Source organism: Myxine glutinosa, chromosome 10 (genome assembly GCF_964187855.1).
Source record: "Myxine glutinosa chromosome 10, kmMyxGlut1.1, whole genome shotgun sequence".
NCBI lineage: Eukaryota > Metazoa > Chordata > Myxini > Myxiniformes > Myxinidae > Myxine > Myxine glutinosa.
This window is the reverse complement of record NC_136270.1, coordinates 31,288,476-31,314,115: the sequence shown is the minus strand read 5'-3', so window position 1 is coordinate 31,314,115 and position 25,640 is coordinate 31,288,476. Positions and strand designations below refer to the sequence as shown.

The 25,640-nt window shown below is 45.9% G+C and overlaps 1 protein-coding gene across 2 annotated transcripts in view; it reads left to right on the top strand.

Annotated features, from left to right (window-relative positions):
• The window catches only part of TICRR (TOPBP1 interacting checkpoint and replication regulator), a 62,354-nt gene that overhangs the window by 12,911 nt on the left and 23,803 nt on the right, over window positions 1-25,640 (top strand). The window contains exons 12-16 of one of the 2 annotated variants that reach the window (XM_078785519.1): window positions 2,598-2,858; window positions 3,005-3,092; window positions 5,438-5,498; window positions 10,252-10,386; window positions 13,067-13,157. In XM_078785519.1, coding sequence (XP_078641645.1) covers window positions 2,598-2,858; window positions 3,005-3,092; window positions 5,438-5,498; window positions 10,252-10,386; window positions 13,067-13,157 — 636 coding nt within the window. Of the gene's footprint in view, window positions 1-2,597; window positions 2,859-3,004; window positions 3,093-5,434; window positions 5,499-10,251; window positions 10,387-13,066; window positions 13,158-25,640 lie in introns of both variants that reach the window. The other variant, XM_078785518.1, reaches the window with a different exon arrangement.

Sequence of the window (25,640 nt, the reverse complement as noted above, 5' to 3'; positions counted from 1 at the left end):
ACACCTTACAGCTTCACGCCGTCTCCAAGATCCAACTCAACATTTCCTCCATCTGCAGCTCCCTCTGTGCACACCTTACATTTGAATATAGCTGCCACACTGGTAAATGACCCTCTCAGACCACTACATTTTTGATGAACCCACTCAGCGCACATTGTACATTGAATGGAGTTCACTCCGACACCCTTCCTGCACACAGCACACGGCCACTTCCCAGTTCTTTCCACCTCGCCACATGCTTTACCACTTGCCATCACATTCGTCTTTCCGATATTCACCTTCAGACCTTTTGTCTCCATACATTCCTTCCACTTGTTCATCTTTTCCTTCAGTCCATCCATACTTTCCGCAATCAACACCAGATCATCTGCATACAACAACTCCCACGGTAAACCCTCCTTTACGTTCTGAGCCAGCACCTCCATCACAGCTACAAATAGTAGTGGACTTAGTACCGACCCCTGATGCACTCCCACCTTCACCTCAAACTCACCACTGTTCCTGTCCTTCGTCCTTACAGCTGTGCGTGCTCTTTTGTACATTGCCATCACTACTCTGATCAACCATTCCTCCACTCCTAACTTCCTCAATGCCCATGTCAATACTTTGCGTGGAACCCTATCGAATGCTTTCTCCAGATCAACAAACCCAAAAAACAACTTCTTCCTCTTATCCATGTATACACAAAGAATTAAGTTAAGCACCCCTACACAACGAATTAAGGTAAGCACCCCCTAATATATATTCTTTGTGTATATGTATACATTGGCATATATTCTAAGGTATGTGAGATCAAATAATGATTGGTATGACATTAGCAATTATCCATTGATGAAATTGAGTGATCAAAGTGAAAAAAAGTGATTGGTTGAGTCAGTGATCCGATCACGTGGGTCCTACACACGTTATTGACGCAAAGATCGCTAGAGGTCTTCTCAGAACAATGACTGTACGTTAGAAAACATAAACGTCATCCACACTGTCCGTGATGGACCTATAGCTCCATACTTAAATTGAGGTGAAAATATGCCTAAAATTCCCAAAAAATTTCACCTTAAATTATTCAGAATAAAATATTGAAAACGGCATGATTGTTATGTTTTTATGTGACCATAATATCACTTCTCCAGATAATATAGCAATATCATGGGTATATTACACTGTTTTGACGACAACAAACTTGTAATGTGCGAGGTTGTAAAAAAACGGGGGGGGTGCTTAACTTAATTCTTTGTGTATACTTCTCCTGCAACTGCCTCACAATGAAAAGCGCATCTGTCGTTCCTCTTCCTGGCATAAATCCAAACTGCATTTCGTCGATCTTCACTTTCTTCCTTATCCTCCTCTCCAACACCCTTTCCAATACCTTCATTCCATGCTCCAATAACTTTATCGCTCGATACGAGCCACACTCCAGAGGGTCACCTTTCCCCTTGTATAGAGGGACGAGGGTACTCAGTTCCCAATCCACTGGAATGCGGCCTTCTTTCACCACCAGATTACAGATCTCTGTCATTCTCTTCACACCCCAACTTCCTGCTGCCTTCAACATATCTCCCACAACTCCCGTCGGCCCTCCCACTTTTCCACGCTTCATTGCTTTTATCGCTTCCTCAACTTCCTTCTCAGTTATCTTCTCTGCCGGTCCTAAAACTGGGTTACGCTCTATGTTGCCATCCCATTCATTCTCTGTATTCAACAGCATTTCCATATATCTTTTCCATCTTCCTTTAATTCCATCTGGGTCGACAACGATTTGTCCCACTTCATCCTTCAAGCAACTCACCCCCATCACATCACACCTCTCTTTTGCTATGTGCTTTGCAATCCTGAATACTGCTTTCTGACCCTCTTCCGAATCCAAGCGTTCTCCGAACATTTTCTGACATGCCTCCTGCGCCTTTGCTACCTCTTTCTTTGCAGCCTTCCTGGCTGCCTTATAACTTTCATGCTCTGCTGTTTCTGCTCCCGTACCCTTTGCCTTCTGCCACTCCTTGAACTTCTTCCTCTTCTCGTCAATCCTCTTTCCAACTTCATCATCCCACCACCATGTTTCCGAGTGCCTCGGTGGTCCTTTTGTCCATCCACATACCTCACCAACGGCTCCCAACAGACTAGTTTTCATTGACATCCAACCACTTTCAAGCTCAACCACATCATCCTCTACCCTACTCAGCCTCTCTTTTAATGCCTCCCTTACTGTCACCTCTTTCAACCTCCACACCTTCATTCTCGGTTGGTACTTCACCCGCCGAGCTCTCCTCGCACCTTTCACCCTTATGACGCAGACAACCAAGTGGTGCTGTGAAACAGCCTCCTCCCCCGGGATCTTATTGATATTACTGGAACAAAACTGGAGCATGTAGACATCCTGTGTTTTAAGTGTTGGTAGGGGTGCATTTTCCCAAGGCAAGCATTTGTTCCAAGATCACTATAACCTTGGATGGTACGTGGAATTAGAACTGCACTCAATAGAGCGCATACCTCCACCAGGTTGAACAGTTTACTTTTTGTATCCCACTGATAGGCTGCATCTGCATCCGGACGTTAACCAAAATTTAATCGGCTTTTTCGGGTCTTGTGCGTCTCATTTGTAGGTATGAGTGTAGCTTGCCTCGAGTCCTGGCCTCTGTACACACTGCCCTGGGTCATCCCATACCCAAGACCTTGGCCCGTATCCTGCCACCCAGTTTTCTCAGTGACCATTCACTGTGTGTCGATGAAGGCGACAATAATACGGTCACAGACATATTAAGTCCTGACAGTGAAAGCATTACCTCTAGCTGTGGGCCCTCATCCTCTATGCCTGGATCGGTCAGCTCATCTGATGCTCTTTATATGAGCACCCACGGCCGCAGGTAAGATCCTTTATAGTCTTTATTCAGTTATGTTGATGATGATGTTCTGCATTTTCTTTTCAACTTATATCTTTTTATACTTGTGCCTTCTTTGTCGGTGGTCATTTGCTGTTTTGTTTGAATGGGATCTGCCTCTGCCAACATAGGAGTACTACAATCGTACGGCACAGGAGTTTGTGTGACTCGACACAGAACCCTCGACAGATTGAGGTGCCGGTCAATAATAGGTCAAAGGTGAGGGTTGCTTGTTTTATTGTACTGGCGACTGTCTTAGGCGACTGGATGAAGGTCTCTATCTAGGCCAGAAAACGATTTTCGGGGCACCCGTCTTAGATCTACGTAAACATGACGGTTTTCTATAGATTTTGGTCTCAGGAACCTGAATCTGCTTGTTTGGTTCAAAAACGTGCAGTTAAAGTATTAATCTTCAAATTGATTTATGTGGGAAAATTACATGCCCAGACCAGCTATCAAACCCAGGTGTCTGGTGAACCGTACCAGTGTTCTGCCATCTGAGCTATCTGGGCGAGCCTGACTGAGCATGAAATTTTCCCACACATATGATTGCCACTCTCTTTCCGTCAATGCTTCCGGGGCACTCACTGCCAACCATAGGAGCACCAATGGCCTGAACACGAAAGGGTCTTCCTCTAATAGGGGGACAAATCCATGTCCTCTATTATAAACACCACTGGGGGCGTAGTGAAGCAATTCGATTAATGAACAGGATTAAATAATTAAATTGATATAAGTGGGAAAATTACATTCCCAGACCAGGAATCGAACACAGGTCCTCTGGAAAACCGTACCAGTGTTCTGCCATCTTAGATATCTGGGCGACCCTGACCATCAGGCCAGACCTTAAATAAAAGAGCAGAAAAGTGTATGATGTTTGTTTGTGAGAAAGAGATTAAAGCTAGGCCAGTAGCTATAGTTTGAGTGAGACAGGAAGTAAGACCAGCATTCCTGACATGGAGAGTGTAAGATGGTTCCGGGCACCACTTTAACACTCCTGAGTCAGGACGGTAGTACTACCCTGAGTGATTGCTGTCTACAACCTACTACCTAAAGTGGCATGTGTGTGTAGTTCTAAGATGGCTGCCACGAGATGAAATGATAGAGACCTTCATCCAGTCGCCTATCTTGTTTTATTTTGATTGCATTAATCTCATGCAATGTTTAGGCTCCAATTTTGGAAAATGCTTTAAATATTGAAACGATGTGGACTGTTGCAACTTAAACTAGAACAGCACTCAGTAGAGCGCATAACTCTGCCAGGCTGAACAGTTTATGTTTTGTATCCCAATGATGGGCCGGATCTGGATTCGGACCTGAAACAAAATGAAATCGGTTTGTTCTTGTCAAATAACCAGCTCGTCCACCAAGTTTTGTCATAATCCGTCCACAACGTTTTGAAATGTCATGCTATATATCGTTTTTGGCCCTATCACTCAATGGTGACGAATCACCTAAAAAATAGGAGCTCCTGGCACTCAGCCTTGTAGAATAAACAGTATACTGCACTAACTAAAGGTATTTTAAACCAATTTCAATGGTTGCTAGAAGACAGGGCAGCATGTAGATTCATACCAACATAATCATGAGACTTTAAACAAACAAATAAAAAATACCAATTTTTTAGCTCACCTGGAACGAAGTTCAGGGGAGCTTATGCGATGGCGCGTTGTCCGTCCGTCAGTCCGTAAACACTTGAAACATCTTCTCCGAAACCACTGATGGAATTGTGACCAAATTTGGCACAAAAGACTTTTGTTTTGATATTTGTTGTGTTGTGACTAAAGTTTGTTTACGGCATTAAAAATAAGGGGGTTTACCGGGGTCAAAGTGGATCCAGGTTTGAACCCCCTAAAATAGGATTTTTTTATTTTTTGCAATCAGAATTGCTTTTTCCTCTGAAACTATGCACACTATTTCGATGAAACTTGACCACAACCTTCATCACCCATGATGTACCGAAGATTGTTCACGGCACTAAGAAAATCAAAGTCTAAGTGGGTCCAGGTTTGACCCCCCCCCCCCCCCCCCCCTCAAAATAGGTATTTGCTTTCTTTTCTCAAACTACACACACTTTTGATGAAACCTGGCCACAACCTTCACCACCCATGCTGTACCAAAGTTTGTTCACGGCATTAAAAAAAATCTGCCCCTTTAGATTCGGATATGAGAATTATTTCATTTCAAAGTGATTCTTCACCATTGAGTGATAGGGCTAAAACCAATACATGGCACGATATCTCAAAAAGTTATGGATGGATGATGACGAAACTTTGTGGACTAGTTGGTTAGGTGGCAAGAACAAGCCCAATGGATATTTTGGTTCAAGTCCGAATCCAGATCAGGCCTATCAGTGGGATACAAAATGTAAACTGTTCAGCCTGGCAGAGATGTGCGCTCTACCGAGTGCCGTTCCTGTAATTATTATTTTTATCTCAGCAAAAACAGCCAGCAGTGGGCTATTCAACAGGAATATATAAATCACTGGTTTTTATCATGAGCACTCTGCTGATATCAAAATGTCTTTATATTTCCCCTCTCTCGTTTATACCCTTTTCTGGCAGGATGCAGCTCGGTGGGATAAACCTTCCATTTCTTCGAATGCCAAGGCAGACTGCCATCAGGGTGAGATTGTGACTTCCTTACTTCAAAAGCCATGCTAATAGTTTTGGTGTGATAAGGGATCAGAAGGTTTTAAAGTCAATTAAATGCTAAAGGTACAAACTACAAGTATATTTTATCCTATGGACGAAACTCGGCTTCCGCTTCTGGTCGTGCCGGCGAGGTCACGTTTTTTCGAATCTGTCCACGCTATCGAAGTTAAGTAATTGTTTCCATTTGTATTTTTGTCAAAACTGTATTTATTTTACGGGTGTGTACCAACAGTGCATCCCTCGGAAGATTCTCAGTGTAAATCTTTCATACCTGTATAAAATCGTCGGTTATTTCGTACCGCGTTTTTTGCGACCTAGTACTTTGTTTCCTACCTTGAGGCTTTGTTTTTCTCTCATCGGTCGATTATGGTCCATTTACTTTCGTGTTCTCAGTTTTTCCCAGTCTTTTCACCCCATACTTCCTTGTTTAAAATCTTAACTAAAAAAAAAACAAAAAACATTTCCTTCTTTGTTCTTATTCGTTCATTCGTTCTTTGACCACGTGTTTCACCCCCATTTCCCCAGATAGTTTTCACTGTTTAATTTTAAAATGTTTAAACTCTCCCCTGAAGTGCTGTATTCTGTCATATATTATAACACTTTTTCTTCTTCTTCTTTAAAAGGTTGTTTTCGACTTGCTCACCAAATCTCTTCATTTCAAAAAAAAATTCAATCTCTTACAGTTCCTCCTTCCTACATTCCCTAAACTCACCTGCACTCCACCCCTCCTCTAGCGTTCTCAAACGTATCTCTGACTCGAAGGTCACAAGAAACTCATTTTGCAATAAATGTTCGTTTCCCATTAATCGTACAATACTTCCTAAAATCCAAACTCGCTCCTCCCCTCCTAATCTTCCCCATCACCCATCCCTTTCAAATCTCCCCCCTTGCCGCTTCCCTCCTGGACTCCCCTCTCACCCCACCCCTCCCTCCTAGACTCCCCCTCGCCCCTCCCCTCCTAAACTCCCCTCCCCTCCAAATCTCCCCCATCTCCCATCCCTTTCAAATCTCCCCCCTTGCCGCTTCCCTCCTGGACTCCCCTCTCACCCCACCCCTCCTAAACTACCCCCTCTCCCCTCCCCTCCTAATCTCCCCCATCACTCATCCCTTTCAAATCTCCCCCCTCACCCCTTCCCTCCAAAACTCCCCCCTCACCCTTCCCCTCCGAAACTCCTCCCTCACCCCCTCCCCTCCCAAACTTCCCCGTCACCCCTCCCCTTCAAATCTCCCCACCCTCCTTTTTTCTCCAATTCCCCCCTCTCACCCCTCCTCCTCAAAGCATCCTCCCTGCTTCTTCTCCCTTCCAACTCTCACCTCCATCTCCCCCAACCTTCTTCCTCGCTCTGCCCCCTCCCCCTCAAACAACACCTCACTGTGCCTCACCCAATCACCATCAAACCTTTTGTCCACCCCATCCTTCCCTTTCTCCTAGCTATTCTGAAATCTCTGACACATTTTCAACAGCTCTCCCTACCTCTTCCTCCTCTTCCACATCTTACCCTACCCCTCCCCCCTTTGTTCTGTATCCGATGCACCCCCTTCCTCTTGCTTAACGGTATGGACCTCATACATCCGGGGCCTTCGCTCAAACTTGACTGATTTCTCCATACAGGTTGCTTCTGACAAACCAGACTTGATCTGCTCAACAGAAACTTTCCTCCTTCATGATGTCTCTGATTACTTAATATCTCTTTCGGGTACTCGCTCCTCCGGTATGATAGACCTGAGCCTCGTCCTGGAGGTGGGGTTGCTATCTTTATCAAAAACTCTCTTCCTCACTCTCCCTGCACTGCCCTCTCTCCACATCACCCCCAGGAGTACCTCTGGCTACGGCTTCCCCTTCGCTCCCACCTTTTGTTCATATGTGTGTTGTACCATCCACCAAACAGTGATGACTCCATCTACATCTCGCTGTCTGATAATATGGACCAACTTCTATCTACTCATCCCAACTCTCTCTTATATGGAGATTAAAAATGTGTGGTCATATGTGGTGATTTCAATTGTCACCATGCCAGTTGGCTGGGTGTCGATACCTCTCTCACCAGTCATGGCACCTCAGCAAAGGACTTTTACGACCAACTGGGACTGACACAATCTGTCAATTTCCCGACTCGGATCTCAGTCAACGGAGTATCTTCTCTTCTAGACTTGGTTATGACTAACTTCCCTGCAAATGTCTGCTGCTCTTCTGCTCCAATCGCTTCTTCTTCTGCTTCTGCTCCAATTTCCATATGAATTTTAATATCTTTTTGTAAAGTATGCATAAACGGGTCCTTTTAAATTCTCTCTTCACACAATCGAACCAGACTCCTCGCTTTAACCAGTCGACAAGCCCCAGTTCCAACATTATTTAGCTTCATGTAATTGTGCTGAAAAAGGAATCGTTTGAAGCTTTACATTTCTTTGAGATTGTCTGAAATAAATGAAAGCAATCTGTTCCACAAAATTTATCAATTATATCTCAACGGACATGCAATGCCATGTACGAGTATACTAAGGTGTACAAGTGTTTTGTATTTGGTGGGGTTATCTCTGCCGACCATTGGATATACAGGGTCCGTCAGGGAGGTGTGACGATTTTCAGAAAACTCGTACAGTTATTTTTAGTCGAATTTCAATTTTTTTTTTTTTTAAAGACTACATATATAATGCCATGTAATACACTGTAACAAAGACATTAAAAAAATGTAATTCATGTTTGAAAAATGACATCATCCAAATGGCGGCCGTTCTTGTCCAAGCATTCTTGCAGACGCACGGAAAAGTTCCAGCATTTCTCAGCACAGCAGCATCCCTCAGCAGTTCCAGCATTCTTTCTGCGAATGTAAACCGCCGTACGAAATCATTCTGCTGCAGTTCTTGAACCACCATGATTTTGTACGTGTGATAATGAAGGTCCAAGTGCAAAATTCGACGAACTGATCTGTCTGACATCCGTAGAGCGCGAGCGTGCCGTACCGCTGACCGACGAGGGCTGGCCTCCACAGCTTGTCGAACCCTTTCGATGTTTTCTGGGGTCCTAACGGTTCGATCACCTCCCCGAGCTGCTCCCGGCCTCACAGATCCAGTTGTCCTGAAGTTTTTTTACCCACATCAATATTGTGTTTCGAGACGGAACGGCGCCACGCCGACCAACATTGAAGTGAGTACGAAATCTGCGCTGTGTAAGCACCACCGAACTACCCATTTGAATAAACGTCTCAACAACAAAGACGCGATGTTCAATCGTCCACAGCTCCATGGCTACTGAAATGGCGCCTAACAATGAGTAACCAACAGCCATCACGCATGCGCTCGACCCCCCACTTGCATTGTTATACCCAATTCAAACATGAATTACATTTTTAAATGTCTTTGTTACAGTGTATTAAATGGCATTATATATGTAGTCTTTAAAAAAAATAAAAATTGAAATTCGACTAAAAATAACTGTACGAGTTTTCTGAAAATCATCACACCTCCCAGCCGGACCCTGTATCTATCGATTGTTGTACCTTCCTCATAGGTCATATGTTTTTATCTCCGCCATCTGCGATGTACAAGGGTTTTGTTTTCACCCCTGTGTTTGTTTATATTGTTTGTTTGTTTGTTTGTTTGTGTGCAGGATATCTCAAAACGTTATGGATGGATTTGGATGAAATTTGGTGGACAGGTTGGGTGTGTGATGAGGGCGAATTGATTAGATTTTGGTGAAAATCCGGATTGAGAGATCGGGCCAAAAACTATATGAATGAATGAATGATCGTTTTAAGGCCATTTTCCCCCGCTAAAGCGGGGGTTAGCCTTGTGGGCCCCATGACAATCATGGTTCCCTGTTTGAGGCAATGTTTTTATGGCCAGATGCCCTTCCTGACGCCAACCCTTAGTCGCCTCTTATGATGCGCAGGGATACGGTGTACCTATTCTAAATCGGGGTACACACTGGGATCATTCATCCCAGCAAGCTGGTACTCAATTTGCCGACCTCGGAAGGATGACAGGCTGAGTCAACACCCCTGGCGTTAATTCAGCGAACAACCGGGATTTGAACTCAGGATCCTAAGATCCCAGGCCGGCATCCTAACAGCTAAGCCAACACCAGGCTGGGCCAAAAATTTTATATCGCACAATATTTCAAAAGGTTATGGATGAGTTATGACAAAACTTGGGGGATAAGTTGGTTAGGTGACAAGTACAAGCCGTTCTGATTTTGGTTCAGGTCCGAATCCATATCTGACCTTTCAGTGCAGTGAGATACAAAACATAAACTGTTCGGCCTGGCGGAGGTATGCGCTCGACTGAGTGTCATTCTAGTTATGGCCTGTGTTAGAAATGACGCAGTGTGGTACAGTACTGTACTCTCAAACTTATATTTTCCATTCCACTTATGCTCTTGCACAAGTGAAACCCTGATCTTGTTGTTTTGATTCTATTCTTCTTCTTTTTTTCATTTTAGTTTTTACCCCAGCACATCTGCTTGAGTACCTGTTACGATTTTCAAAAGCTTTTTCAAGGCATTTGTGTCACTCTGTGCAAAGTCTGTGACATCTCTTGTTAGGTTTGAGGCAAACTGTTGTCAGTTTAACAACGATTGGGACGATTTCCCATAAATAATGAAGTTTTACTTCATAACAATTTTTCTGTGATAGTTCCGTGATGAAGTGTCATACCGTGTTGTTCAGCTACAGCTTTAACATAATGAAGCACATTGATGAAAGTTTCATATTTGTTTTGCAATTCAGAAATTACAGGTGTTCGGCGGAGCCTTTTTCATCAGTTACCAAGCGAACCCATACTGCCAAGCAAGTCGCTGGTTCGTAGTCACAGCGCCTCGGTTGTGGAGCTCCATTTGCAATCCCGATGTCCTTCCACTAAAGGTCAGCATGGACAAAATATTGGTCTGGAAATGACTCTTAGGTGTTAACACTGCTTAGTATAGTTTAGTAAGCTCTTTAATCAATGTCTTGGAGTAAGCATAAAGTAATTCATTGTGATATTAGATATGCGTTGTTATGTTACGTTAAAAAATCACAATCCCTGCGAGCCTTTGTTTTATGTTCTACCCTTTGTAATTCTGTCTTTATGTTATTTTTAAGCCTTTGCTAGGCTTTCAGGTGCTAGCTAGATGGGAACAGCCATGGCCGCCATGCTGACTGACAGCATTCCTGTTCAGTGAGGTTGGGAAGGGTTTGTCCCACCCATGAACAGGCCCATGATCCAATGGTGAGTGAGAGCAAAAGAGGCATCTCCTCGGCTCACTCAGCATTCATTAGAGAGGCAGCGCATCCTACCAATTAGCATAACATTCGGCCAGCTCGGCCCCATTTGTATGGTATCGTGACTGGACACGTGATCCAGCTATGGGTCTCCAACCCGGGACTCACACCAGGCAAGTAGAATGACACTGCACCGCTGCAACAATAATTTAGGAGTCACAGTAGTGCAAGCAGTCACAAATTTGCTTTCTTAATGGGTGTACTTGGGAAGATTCATATTTTAATACTAGCAGGGGTACCCAGCATTGCTTGGAGGGACGGTGGAGGACTGAGAAGTGGTGGCAGGAGAGGGGGTAGGACAGCTGCTGCAGTGGGGGGGGGGGGGGTGAGGGAGAGGGTCAGGGGGGAATGAGAAGGGAGGTACGAGAATCATTGGGGTGGGAGGAGCCGCTGGGCCGGGGGTGGGGGAGTGGGAGCTCAAATGGGGAGGACGGGGTGAGAAGGGAGCTGTAGAGCCAGAAGGCAGGAGAACCGCAGGGGTGAGGGTAGGGAAAAAACTGATAAGTGGGCAACAGAACCGCCAAAGGGGGGTGGGGGGTGGGGGGGAGGGTGTGGAAAACTGAGAAGGGGCAGGAGAACTGTGGGGTGGGGGGGGGGGGGGATAGAGCCGGCACGGTGCAGGGCAGAAAGGTTTATATATAATTAGCAGGGGTATCCAGCATTGCTCAGGGTGAGACACTGAGAAAGGGGGCAGGAGAGCCGCCAGCGTGCGTGGCAAAAGAGCTAGCAAGGCAGAGGGCAGGAGAGCTGTAGGCCAAGGGACAGCAAAACCGTTGGGGGGGGGGGGGGGCAGGGGAAAAACTGAGAAGGGGTCTGGAAAGCCAGTGGACCAGGGGGCAGAAGAACCACTGAAATGGGGAGTTGGGGGAAGACAGATGAAAAACTGAGCAGCAAGAAAACCGCAGGGGGCGGGTAGGGGTGAGGCGGAGGGGGGAGGGGGGAGGGGGGGGGGACTTAAAACTAGTAAAAAGACGGTCAAATATGACGGTTTGGAACAGTTTATTATACGGTGCAGAAGCCTCGGCCTAGTGTCAGGTGTGCTTATATCTGTATTTATTAGACATCATATGGATGTAAATGAACACTCGTTTTACTCTGCACACGTTGCACATCACATGCAACGATTGTCACCTCCTTGCACCTTGTATTTATTGTTCGTTTTTTTTTTTTTAACGCTTCTGTACACCGCCATTGAGGCTCGGTTTGTAAGCCACCATCTACAATTCCAATAGAAGAGACATCGTTACGCTTTTATAGAAAATGTTTTTCGAGTTTGTTTTATCCTCGAAAATAGGCTGTATTAAACACACATTAGTGTTAAAAGATTGGCCTTAAAAATCTACCCTTATGAAGGGGGACAGACATCTGTATAAACACAGAAACTGACATTGTGTTTTATATGGCAGATGGTAAATAGAGGTGACGGTGTTTGGTCTTAAAGGTAAAAGGGGTTCTTAATGGTATTCTAGGTCTTAAGGATATTTAGGGTTTTAAGGGTCTTCAAAGTATTATGGGTCTTAAAGGGTCTTCAGGGTCGTACAAGTATTAAAGTGTCTTCAAGGGTCTTAGGGATCTTTGGGGTCTAAAGGGTCTTTTGGATCTTCAGGGGGCTAATCCCTCAAGCATGTAATCCAATCTCACAAGCATGTTAAAAAGCATATAAAGTGTCTTGGTGGGGGATGGGGGGGGGGGATGGCGGGGAAGTCTGCAAAGGCTGAGGTGGTGGATGAAAATACCCGAAGGACAGTCCCCGGATCGGACTTGGTCTGTGTGCCAAACTTGGTGGTTGTCAGCCCAGCGGTCTTTGCAAAAAACACGAACACACAGATGTACAGAAAGACAAGACAGACAGACATCTGACAAATTTTATTTTGGATCAAGGCACCACCAGTTATTATAGATGCATGGAGTTCGTGTCTGCAACCATAGGATTCTGGGAAGCTAAAATAGTTTACTTTTCAGACAGCTCGACTATTTTGAATATACAGAGTTAATAGATAATCGGCTGTATAATCGGCTGATGTAATAATTCCCAGTGGAGTTTCCATTGGGAATAATTATTAGACAGCATTCACGAAAGTGAAATTATTATTCTCTCAAAAACATGAAAAAACGTGCTGAGAGGCCCTTATTGATGTCCCTTAAGTATATGTGTGTGATTCCCATGGTGATGGCAATCACCCTTTGGCAGAGTTATGTGATGGGAGTCCCATAGTGTCTGGAATCTCATTGCATCCTTGTAATATGGGCCCGTATGAAATCTATCCTTTTTTACATTCAGGGCGACACAAACTGCTCACAAAGCAAGTGGCAGAAACTCCAGCTCATAAGCAGTTGCCCAATCACCTGCTGAGAAGGCAGAGGAAAGGAAGGTGGGTCAAGCATGCAGATCATTCCCCACTCACCCTCAGCAATTTCCTCACCGTTCTAAAATCCGTTGCAAGTTGGTATGCCAAAAGGTGTTCCTGAATCGTACTTCCATAACAAATTTGAGCATCAGTGCTCTGATGGTTTCCAAGATATGACCTTTTAAAGATAGCCAAATTTAATCTGGCCCTTCACTCTTACCATTTCCAATGGTCATATCTCAGAATCTATTTGGGCTAAATAACTAAATGGGATATTTTCAGGAACCTGAGAAGTTGAATTTTCACAGGAAGCAATTACAAACCACATTTAAAGACCTTTGGGTAAACGTGCACTGTCGGTTGATTTTTGACGTGATCTCACACAACTTTGGGTATGATCCATTTGCACGATTTTTCTATCACCTAACCCTACAAATCTACTCCATTATGCATTACCTGGAAATTATAATAGTGGGCAGGAAAATAGAACCCAATAAATTGCCTTTTAATTTTGAAGTGGTGGCACGAACAAATAGGCTATGAGCCGAGGGGTCGACCATGCTCAATCAGAGGGAGGATGGCTAACAGTTATTTTTGGCAAGGCCAAGGTCCCTAGTGCTGAAAAAAATGTGATAGCAGTGTGAAACTCTTAGCCGTATCTGTGTTATCATCACATTTGTCAGATCATTTTCCTTACGGTCTTCAAGCAGCCATCAATCGTCTGGATTGGTCTCCCATCTCCACTGCCTCTGACATCAATTCTTCCTGGGAATTCTTCCAAAGCAAACTGATCTCTCTCATGCACAGATTTATCCCATCTCGCCTTCAGTTGTCTTACCCTTCCTCCCGTCCATGGTACACTGAATCTTGTGGTGAGGCAGTTGCCCTGAAACAACTTGCCTTTGCCTCTTGGAAGGCTAATCCAACTGAAGGAAATCTCAGTTCCTTCCACCAAGCTCGGAACAAGTGTGTGTCTACCCTCAGGAGTGCCAGGAAGCACTATCTCTCCTCACTCAAGAATGAACTCTCAAACCTGTCTCCTTCCTCCAAATCCTGGTGGCGTCTGGTCAAATCCGTTTCTGGTGTTTGTTCCCCCTCCATCCCCTCCCTTACCTCAAATGGCCACACAGTTGACATCGCACGTGACAAAGCCGAATGCCTCAACTCTGTGTTTGCCTCAAAATCCTTAGTCCCAAACCCATCTCTCTCTGTTCCCACCTTTCCCAGTCGAACCAAACTGCTCCTGGACTCTGTGACCTTCTCTCCTGACAAGGTGGAGGAGTTTTTGTCAAACCTCGACTCTGATTCTGCAACTGGACCAGATGGCATCAGCCCACGGGTCCTAAAATCCTGCTCTGCCGCTCTATCTCACCCTCTCTCTGTTCTTTTCACCCTATCCTTTGCTCAAGATCATCTGCCAGCATCCTGGAAATCAGCAAACATTACCGCTTTACACAAAAAAGGTGCAAAAACAGATCCTTGCAACTACAGACCAATCAGCCTGCTCCCAATTATCAGCAAAGTCATGGAATCCATCATTGCTTCGGATATGAAATCTTTCCTCTTCTCCAATGGCTTGATCTCTGATCATCAATTTGGTTTCAGACCAGGTCACTCTACTCTGGACATGCTGCTTCTGCTGTCTCAACAATGGATGGAGGTCCTCAATGCCAAACAGGAAATCAGAGCTGTCTCCCTTGACATATCACGTGCCTTCGATACGGTCTGGCACCCAGCTCTGCTCACCAAACTCTCCTCCTATGGTATCCATGGAAATCTCCATGCATGGCTTGCGGACTTCCTCTCTGGTCGTAGTCAACGTGTGGCCCTGAATGGATTTCTCTCATCTCCCCTTCCCGTTCAGGCTGGAGTTCCCCAAGGCAGTGTGCTGGGCCCTGTGCTTTTTCTGGTCTTTATCAATGATCTCTCCGACTCTCTGGAAAATCCTCTGTATCTCTTTGCTGATGACTCCACTCTCTGCCGCTCCATTCCTCTTCCCTCAGATCGGCAGTCTGCAGCCTCCTCACTCTCTGAAGACCTGGACAAAATCACAGACTGGTCAAACATGTGGAACATGTCTTTCAATCCTGACAAATCTCACACTCTTACTATGTCTCTCCGAAAAGATCGACTGGACAACCCTCCCATCTACTTTCTCAACAATCCTCTCCAAGAAGTTCTGTCGCTCAAGCTTTTGGGTCTCACCATCTGCCATGATCTTTCTTGGGAAAACCACATTTCCAAGCTGGCCTCCAAAGCCAGTCGCCGACTGGGCATCCTCCGTCGTGCGAAGTCCTTCCTCGGCACACCTGAGCTCCTCACCACATACAAGGCTTTCATCCGCAGCTCAATGGAATACTGTTCTCCCCTATGGGCTGGTGCTCCTGCCTCACACCTGGCTCGGCTTCACGCTGTTGAATCCAAAGCTTTCAGAATCATTGGAATCTCCCGCGATGAAGCTATCTCTGAGGGCCTTTCACTCACTCACCGCAGGCAGGTAGGTGGTCTTTCTGTCTTCTACCGACTCCTCTCCGGCCTTGCTCCCCCAGCTCTCTCTGTGCTCTGTCCCCCAAATATTCCTACAGGTCGCACAAGATCTGCCAGCCACCCTCTGATGGTTAAACTGCCGAAATCTCGGCTCTCTGCTCACCTTCACTCTTTCATTCCTCTTTTCTCCCGCCTCTGGAACAAACTCCCACACTCACTTCAATCACACTCCTCCCTCCAGGTCTTCAAAACAGCTGTTCACCACCATCTCTTATCTTCCCCCATCCAAAACCTTGATCTTTTCTACCCCCACTAATTCACCCCAGATCCACCTTGTTTGAAATTCCAACTTCTTTCCTGGAAGTCTTGGCAGTGTCCATATGTTTTATACCTCTCCCACCCCCCCCCCCCTTCCCATGCCTCCCCCCCAAAGCCCTCTCCCTCCCACAGTTCTCTCGATGTCTCCATGTCTCTCGGTCCCTGCTCTCAAATGTTGTGTTTGTGTCCTTCCCCCTCTCTCCCCATCTTGTCTACCGCTCCCGATGTTATTTGTTTTGTGTGTCTGTTTGTCTTTCTGTGTGATTAATGTTCGCTCTTTCACGAGCCTCGATCTTGTATACAAAAAAAAAAAAAAAAAAAAAAAATCGCCCATTTATCGCTTTTCGGGTCATTTTTCCCGCTTAAGATTTAGGGGGTGGGGTTAGTTTTTTGGCTCTCAAATAATATCACGTGTATATATCAGCTAGTGTGGTATATCAGGTAAAAGGTTATTGAATTACCTTTCAAATGATGTGTAGAAAGTGCCTGTGTGATCTATAGTAACCTCTTTATAATTATTATTAAAACATAATTATTTCCACCAACTCTCAAAACTTCATCACAAAATCCCCAATTTTAGGAACAAAAATAGGCAAAAATCAAAAGGTATGTAAAAGGTATGTTTCGATTTGAGACACACATACAGTATAATTAGAGTCAATATCCTCACACATATGATCATGATGTGCCATGAAATTCAATGCAATATGTGTAGACATGCTAATACGAATGTTGTCATCAATGTCAATATTTTCATTATATTTTAGGTGATTTGCAACCATGACAGCGGTGCACGACATCTAATGTATTTCTCTTTGTAGATTTGTTGGTGCAGAATACATTTTTAAGCAACTATAGCAACTGATGCTAATTTGTAATAGTGGTGGTGGTGGTGGTCTCATTCGATATTATGTGTCTTTCCAGGTGAGACGGTGGTGGTGATATTGGTGGTGGTGAAACAGAGTGTACCGCAGATAGACAATTGAACAAATACTTGCAATGGAGATTGCGATCACTCAGAAAGTTCCCAAGGACGTTTGTATCATTCATAAGCTATCGTTAGATGTCAAACCAGAAGATCCGCTCATAAGCCCTCAAACATTCGATTCGTGGACTACATTGCTGGATGCGGCCAAAATACGGAACCATGCACCCATTCTCGACCTTGCTCAGTCGCTGCCAGAGAAGGAGATTCCCCGAGTATTCTACCACAGGCAGTGCAGGAGCGTGTTCACCATGAAGCGAGATTTGGAAGCACTGAAACGAAAAGCTGAATCCAATTTAACCGACGATGCTGCTGCAACATGTTCAGCGAGCAAGAGACAAGCCAGAAGGGCATCTTCGGAATCACGCATCTATGAACCGGATTGTATATTCTGTGGAAAGACCAAGTGGTGCAAGGGAACGTCATCCCGTGAAAAGTTGAGCAAGGCTGTTGATCTGAGAGCAGATGAAACACTGCGAAACAGCGCCGTGCGTAAATGTGACACGAAAATCATGGCTGCCACAAGTAGAGACATTGTGGCAGCTGAAGCACGATACCATTTCTCTTGCTACAAAAGTTACACGAGACCAAGCACTAAAGATGCACATGACAGAAACACGGCCGCCACAAACGAATCTGACTACACTGAAGAAGAAGCATACAATGAGTTGCTTTTTGACATCCGGAACCATATAATCCCGAATAAGGAAATTGTTAGGATGACAACGCTGGTAGAGCACCTACAATCGATAATGACATCAAGAGGGTTGCATGGGATAAGAACTGCTACAAGAAAAAACCTCGCACGGAAACTGGAAACTGATCTTGGAAATAGCGTTCACATCTTTCAAGACAACAGTGGAAAACTGATTGTCGTACCTGATAATGTAACACTACAAGATGCTGTCAAAGAAATACAAACACTTAAACAACAACTGAGCATTTGGAAAGGGAAATCATCAAACATGTCCAAAGTCATTGATCAGACATCGACACACATCAGATCGATGATAAGGAAGGATAACAAACCAACTCCATGGCCCTATCATCCAGCCGACGTCGACAATGACTCTTTCGTCGTTCCCGTCTATCTCCAGCGCTTTATGCTTGGCCTCTTGACTGGAGATCCGGAAAACGAGCTTCCATCAAACAGGGTCATCGTGCTGATGCAATCTTTCAGCCAGGACATTATCTATGCAGTGAGCTGTGGACAACAAAAGCCTCCGAAACACATGTTGCTCCCATATGCAGTTAAGACTCTCACAGGGAACGTAGAACTAATTCGCACATTGAACCATCTTGGACATGCAATATCCTACACTCAACTGGAGGAAAATGACACTGCACTATGTCTTCAAAAACTTGCAGCAAACTTAAATGAGCAAACAGTCCTACCAAGCAGCATCCAGCCGTATGTATTCACAAACTTGGCATGGGATAACATTGATAGACTGGAAGAGACGCTGACCGGGAAAGGAACAACACATCGAGTCAATGGCATTGCAGTGCAGGCCAAAATGTATGGACCACACCTTCCAAAGGAGCCACTTCCGAAGATCGAGAAGCTCAAGCAAAGAACAGTCTGCATAACAGAAGAAACACTGCCTGTCTACATTGCAGGTGAACGTGTTGGGCCTCATCCACTACAAACATTATCAACAGCTGCAGCGGAAAACAAGATGGCTATGGAAGTTGCTCAAATCAAGAATCTTCTTTGGGTCATTGCCCGTCAGGTGGACCCAGTAACACAAAAAACACCAAGTTGGACAGGATTCAACATCACCGTCAGGGCATCTATCAGCGTCTCTCAGGATATTGTTAGATATATGCCTACAATGAATGCACCAGCTACAGAGATGTCCACAGTCGCAGAAATCTTGAAGCAGTCTGAAAGCGTCCGACAGATCCTACACTTGCAGGACATCGTCGTCGTCATGGATCAGGCCCTGTATGCTAAGGCTGCCGAGATCGTCTGGAAACACACAGACACATATGCTAACATCGTACTTCGCCTCGGCACGTTCCACACAATCTGCAATGTGATGTCGATTCTTGGTGCTCGTTTCCAAGATGCTGGTCTTAGAGACTTTTGCATCGAAACAGGAATCGTCGCAGAAGGCTCACTCAATCGGGTTATGGAGGGGAAGATGTACAACCGAGCAGTCCGTGTACATAAGAGCATCTACGAAGCATTCATGAGGCTTGCGTGGATTGAATTTCTCCCTTGGTTGGAAAAGATGCGACCAGAGGCAACACAGATGGTCACTACGTTGTTAGCAGAAGTTGCTGAATTGGGACAAGATGAGAGCCAGTGGAACAACCTGTTGGAAGATCAATCGTGTGAAGAAGTTCAGGCTGTTTGGAAGCAATTCCTGCATCACCTTCGTCATGATAATGGTGAATTGTCGTCATTCTGGATGTCGTACGTGGATATCGTTGAAACGGTCTTGCTTGCTCTACTGCGCGCTTCCCGAGAAGGTAATTGGCCATTACATCTATCTGCTATCCAAGCCAAGATTCCTTGTGCTTCGCATACGACAAAATCAACTATGCACGGTATTTATCAGCATACTACGCACAAATGACAAACCTTCCAACGCAGCACCCTGGCATCTTCCAAGCGTTCTCGGATGGGTACTTCTCAGTTCAAATGTCAAAAAGCAATCCGTTTGGATGCATTCCAGTTGACCAAACTACTGAGGTCACTGTCAACAAAGACACACAGACACCAGGTGGCACTACCAGGTTCAACTTGAAATCTGGAGCAGTGAAGCGCTACTATGTCACATCCGAACACAGGAGTGCGTTTCTCCGCCAGATGAGGGAAATGGTGAATGTGAGCAACACACACGTACAACACGCGGATCTGCAGCAAACACGGATCAAGAAAGATGAGGACGCTGTATCATCACTGATAACTCTGATCCAGAGTTGGGTGAACCCATTCACTATGGCCAGCTCTCTCATCAGTATTTCCACCGCACACGCAGCCCCTCCAAATATTGCCAAGGATCTGGAGAAAGCATGGGAAGTCGGACACAAGTGCTACACAAACTTCAAGATTGAGCGACTTGAGAGCAACCCACCAATCAAGAAATTCCACGACCCTTTGCAACTGAACAAGCTGAAGACTTTCAGCAACCTCACTAAGAAGAAGGAATGCAGAAGCAATGGCAGGGCAGTAATTCTTCAAGCAGACAGAGCTCTATTTGGTAGAATTATCGTGATGGCACAGGGCCGAGATCTTCACATGGCAGAGGTGCTATCTCATCCTCTAGGTCCCTTGCCATGGGCCCTGGTGACACCCGAAGGCCTTCTACGGAAAACCAACAAAGCTGCCCTAGCCACGGCCTTGCAAAGGACTGTGACCCCGGCTGAAAGGATACCCGACAATTCGGCAACAATTATTGACGGGATGCTCCTTATACAGAAGGTGGCAGGTGATCAAACTACATTTGCCGAAGTGGCCATGATTGTCCTATCCATGGCCCTGAAGGATGGATGCAGTAGCCAGAGGATCGATGTCGTCTTTGACACCTTTTTTTTTTTTTTTTTTTTTTTTTTTTTTTGTATACAAGATCGAGGCTCGTGAAAGAGCGAACATTAATCACACAGAAAGACAAACCGATACATAAAACATATAACATAGGGAGCGGTAGACAAGATGGGGAGAGAGGGGGAAGGACACAAACACAACATTTGAGAGCAGGGACCGAGAGACATGGAGACATCGAGAGATCTGAGAGAGGGCGAGGGCTTTGGGGGGGGGGGGGCGTGGGAAGGGGGCAGTGGGAGAGGTATAAAACATATGGACACTGCCAGGACTTCCAGGAAAGAAGTTGGAATTTCAAACAAGGTGGATCTGGGGTGAATTAGCGGGGGTAGAAAAGATCAAGGTTTTGGATGGGGGAAGAAAGGAGATGGTGGTGAACAGCTGTTTTAAAGACCTGGAGGGAGGAGTGGGATTGAAGGGAGTGAGGGAGTTTGTTCCAGAGGCGGGAGAAAAGAGGAATGAAAGAGTGAAGGTGAGCGGAGAGCCGAGATTTCGGCAGTTTAACCATCAGAGGGTTGCTGGCAGATCTTGTGCGACCTGTAGGAATATTTGGGGGACAGAGCACAGAGAGAGCTGGGGGTGCAAGGCCGGAGAGGAGTCGGTAGAAGACAGAAAGACCACCTACCTGCCTGCGGTGAGTGAGTGAAAGGCCCTCAGAGATAGCTTCATCGCGGGAGATTCCAATAATTCTGAAAGCTTTGGTTTCAACAGCGTGAAGCCGAGCTAGGTGTGAGGCAGGAGCACCGGCCCATAGGGGAGAACAGTATTCCATTGAGCTGCGGATGAAAGCCTTGTATGTGGTGAGGAGCTCAGGTGTGCCGAGGAAGGACTTCGCACGACGGAGGATGCCCAGTCGGCGACTGGCTTTGGAGGCCAGCTTGGAAATGTGGTTTTCCCAAGAAAGATCATGGCAGATAGTGAGACCCAAAATCTTGAGCGACAGAACTTCTTGGAGAGGATTGTTGAGAAAGTAGATGGGAGGGTTGTCCAGTCGATCTTTTCGGAGAGACATAGTAAGAGTGTGAGATTTGTCAGGATTGAAAGACATGTTCCACTTGTTTGACCAGTCTGTGATTTTGTCCAGGTCTTCAGAGAGTGAGGAGGCAGCAGACTGCCGATCTGAGGGAAGAGGAATGTAGCGGCAGAGAGTGGAGTCATCAGCAAAGAGATAGAGAGGATTTTCGAGAGAGTCAGAGAGATCATTGATGAAGACCAGAAAAAGCACGGGGCCCAGAACACTGCCTTGGGGAACTCCAGCCTGAACAGGAAGAGGAGATGAGAGAAACCCATTCAGGGCCACACGTTGACGACGACTAGAGAGGAAGTCCGCCAGCCATGCGTGGAGATTTCCATGGATACCAAAGGAGGAGAGTTTGGTGAGCAGAGCGGGGTGCCAGACCGTGTCGAAGGCACGTGATATGTCGAGGGAGACAGCTCTAATTTCCTGTTTGGCATTGAGGACCTCCATCCATTGTTGAGACAGCAGAAGCAGCATGTCCAGAGTAGAGTGACCTGGTCTGAAACCAAATTGATGATCAGAGATCAAGCCATTGGAGAAGAGGAAAGATTTCATATCAGAAGCAATGATGGATTCCATGACTTTGCTGATAATTGGGAGAAGGCTGATTGGTCTGTAGTTGCTAGGATCTGTTTTTGCACCTTTTTTGTGCAAAGCGGTGATGTTGGCTGATTTCCAAGCAGATGGCAGTTGACCTTGAGCAAAAGAGAGGGTGAAGAGAACAGAGAGAGGGTGAGATAGAGCAGCAGAGCAGGATTTTAGGACCCGTGGGCTGATGCCGTCGGGTCCAGTTGCAGAATCAGAGTCGAGGGTTGACAGAAACTTTTCCACCTTGTCAGGAGGAAAGGACACGGAGTCCAGGAGCAGCAGGGTACGACTGGGTATGGTGGGTACAGAGAGGGATGGGTTTGGGACACAAGATTTAGAGGCAAACACAGAGTTGAGGCATTCAGCTTTTTCACGTGCGGAGTCAGCTGTGTCGCCGTTTGAGGTAAGGGAGGGGATGGAGGGGGAACAAACACCAGAAACGGATTTGACCAGACGCCACCAGGATTTGGAAGAGGGAGACAGATAAGAGAGTTCGGTCTTGAGAACGGAGAGATATTGTTTCCTGGCTCTCCTGAGGGTGGACACACACTTGTTTCGGGCTTTGTGAAAGGAAATGAGATTTCCTTCCGTTGGATTTGCTTTCCAGGAGACGAAGGCAAGTTGTTTCTGGGCAACAGCCTCACCACAAGATTCCGTGTACCATGGACGGGAGGAAGGGTATGACAACTGAAGACGAGATGGGATAAATCTGTGCATGAGAGAGAGCAATTTACTTTGGAAGAATTCCCAGGATGAGTTGATGTCAGAGGTGGTAGAGATGGGAGACCAGTCCAGATGATTGATGGCTGCTTGAAGACCGTGCCAGTTGGCCTGAGTGAAATGCCAGACTCGTCTACGCTGAGCAGGCTCCCTGAGGATGGTCAGAGAGATGTCCACTTTAACAAGGACATGATCAGATGATCCGATCGGAGCAGAAGAAGAGCAGCAGACATTTTCAGGGAAGTTAGTCATAACCAAGTCCAGAAGAGAAGATGTTCCGTTGACTGAGATCCGGGTCGGGAAATTGACAGATTGTGTCAGTCCCAGTGAGTCGCAGAAGTCCTTTGCTGAGGAGCCATGGCTGGTGAGAGAGGTACCCACACCCAGCCAACTGGCATGATGACAGTTGAAATCACCACATATGAGGAAGAGAGAGTTGGGATGAGTAGATAGAAGTTGGTCCATATCATCAGACAGCGAGATGTAGATGGAGTCATCACTGTTTGGTGGACGGTACAACACACATATGAACAAGAGGTGGGAGCGAAGGGGAAGCCGTAGCCAGAGGTATTCCTGGGGGTGAGGTGGAGAGAGTGCAGTGCAGGGCGAGTGAGGAAGAGAGTTTTTGATAAAGATAGCAACCCCGCCTCCAGGACGAGGCTCAGGTCTATCATACCGGAGGAGGGAGTAGCCCGGGAGAGATACTATGGAATCAGAGACATCATAAAGGAGGAAAGTTTCTGTTAAGCAGATCACGTCTGGTTTGACAGAAGCAACCTGTATGGAGAGATCAGTTAAGTTTGAACGAAGGCCCCGGATGTTTGAGGTCCATACCGTTAATGAAGAGGAAGGGGGAGCATCAGATACAGAACAGGGGGGAGGAGGGGTAGGGTAAGATGTGGAAGAGGTGGAAGAGGTAGGGAGAGCTGTTGAAGGTGTGTCAGAGATTTCAGAATAGCTCGGAGAAAGGGAAGGATGGGGCGGACAAAAGGTTTGATGGTGATTGGGTGAGCCACAATGAGGTGTTATTTGAGGAGGGGGAAGAGCGAGGCAGAAGGTTGGGGGAGATGGAGGTGAGAGTTTGAAGGGGGAAGAAGCGGGGAGGACACTTTGAGGAGGGGGAGTGAGCGGGGGGAAATTGAGAAGCAATGAGGGTGGGGAGATTTGAAGGGGAGGGGTGAGGGGGGAGTTTGGGAGGGAAGGGACAAGGGGAGGGATTTGAAAGGGATGGGATATGGGGGAGATTTGGAGGGGAGGGGTGAGGCAGGAGTCTAGGAGGGGAGGGGCGAGGGGGCGTCTTGGCGGAGAGGGGTGAGGGGGTAGTTTAGGAGGGAGGGGGCAAGGGGGGAGATTTGAAAGGGATGGGTGATGGGGAAGATTTGGAGGGGAGGGGTGATGGGGAAGATTTGGAGGGGAGGGGTTATGGGGAAGATTTGGAGGGGAGGGGTGAGATTGGATTTTTGAAAGTGTACGATTTATGGGAAACGAACATTTATTGCAAAATGAGTTTCTTGTGATCTTCGAGTTAAAAATACGTTTAAGGACGCTGGATGGAGGATGGAGTGCAGGAGAGTTTAGGGAATGTAGAAAAAAGGCACTATAGGAGATGGATATTTTTTTTGGGATGAATTGATTTGGTGAGCAAGTCGAAAGCAGCCTTTTAAAGAAGAAGAAGAAAAAGGTGTTATAAAATATGACGGAATACATAACTTGAGGGGAAAGTGTAAACATTGAAGGTTAATGAGTGAAAACTATCTGGGGAAATGGGGGAGAAACACGTGGTCGAAGAACGAAACAACGAATAAGAATGAATAAACGAATGAGAACAGAGAAGGAAATGTCTTTTTTTTTTTTTTTTTTTTTTTTTTTTTTTGAGTTGAGATTTACACAAGGAAGTAGGCTATGGGTGAAAAGACTGGGAATACAGAGAACGAAAGTTATTGGATCACAAACGACGGACCATTGAGAGAAAAACAAAGCCTCAAGGTTGTACAGTGCACACTGTACAAGGCCTTGCTCGCGACACGGCAAACAGACGATCAATTTATGAAAGATAAACACCGAGAAACAACCAAAGTTGCACACAATAACTTCACACACCGAAAGATAAATACAGTTTCGACAAAATACAATTGTGAACAGACTTAACTTCGAAAAACGTGGAGACCGTGTGGAGCTTCGAAAATCCCTGCCGCCGTCTCCAAGATCTCAAATCTTGAGATTCTCGACGAGGAAAAGTCTCCTACAAGGAGACTTCCATCAAAAACAGCGAACGGTTAACCAGGGGGGAAGAACTTGGACTTGAGCTGAAAAACATCACGGCATCTCAAATTGTAAGGCAATGGCGCAAGTTTCTCAGCTATGTTGGGAACAAGTCAAGTCTTATCATGTTCCTGGTCGAAGAGTGGAAGAAACCAGAGTACATCAGACGCCTACAGGGAAAGGTTCTCTTTGTAACATGCGATGACAAGTGTTATCAGATCACATCTTATGCTAGCCAAGAAGTAGTGGCCCTGGAAAGCACACACGAGGAAGCAGATGGTCGTCTGTTCTTGCATGCTGCCCATGCTGCCGCACATGGATACCAGTCTGTGCTTAATAGCTCAGATGACACCGACGTACTTGTCATTGGCTTGGCATTTCATACCAAGATTCATGCCAAGTTGTTTCAGAAATGTGGCACCAAAGCAAGGGCTAAAATCCTAGACATAGGGAAAATAGGAAAGTCAGTCGGCACAGATGTATGTCAGGCCCTAATTGGAATGCATGCCTATACCGGATGCGACACAGTCAGCACGTTCGCTCGACGAGGAAAACTGACTGCACTAAAACTCATCA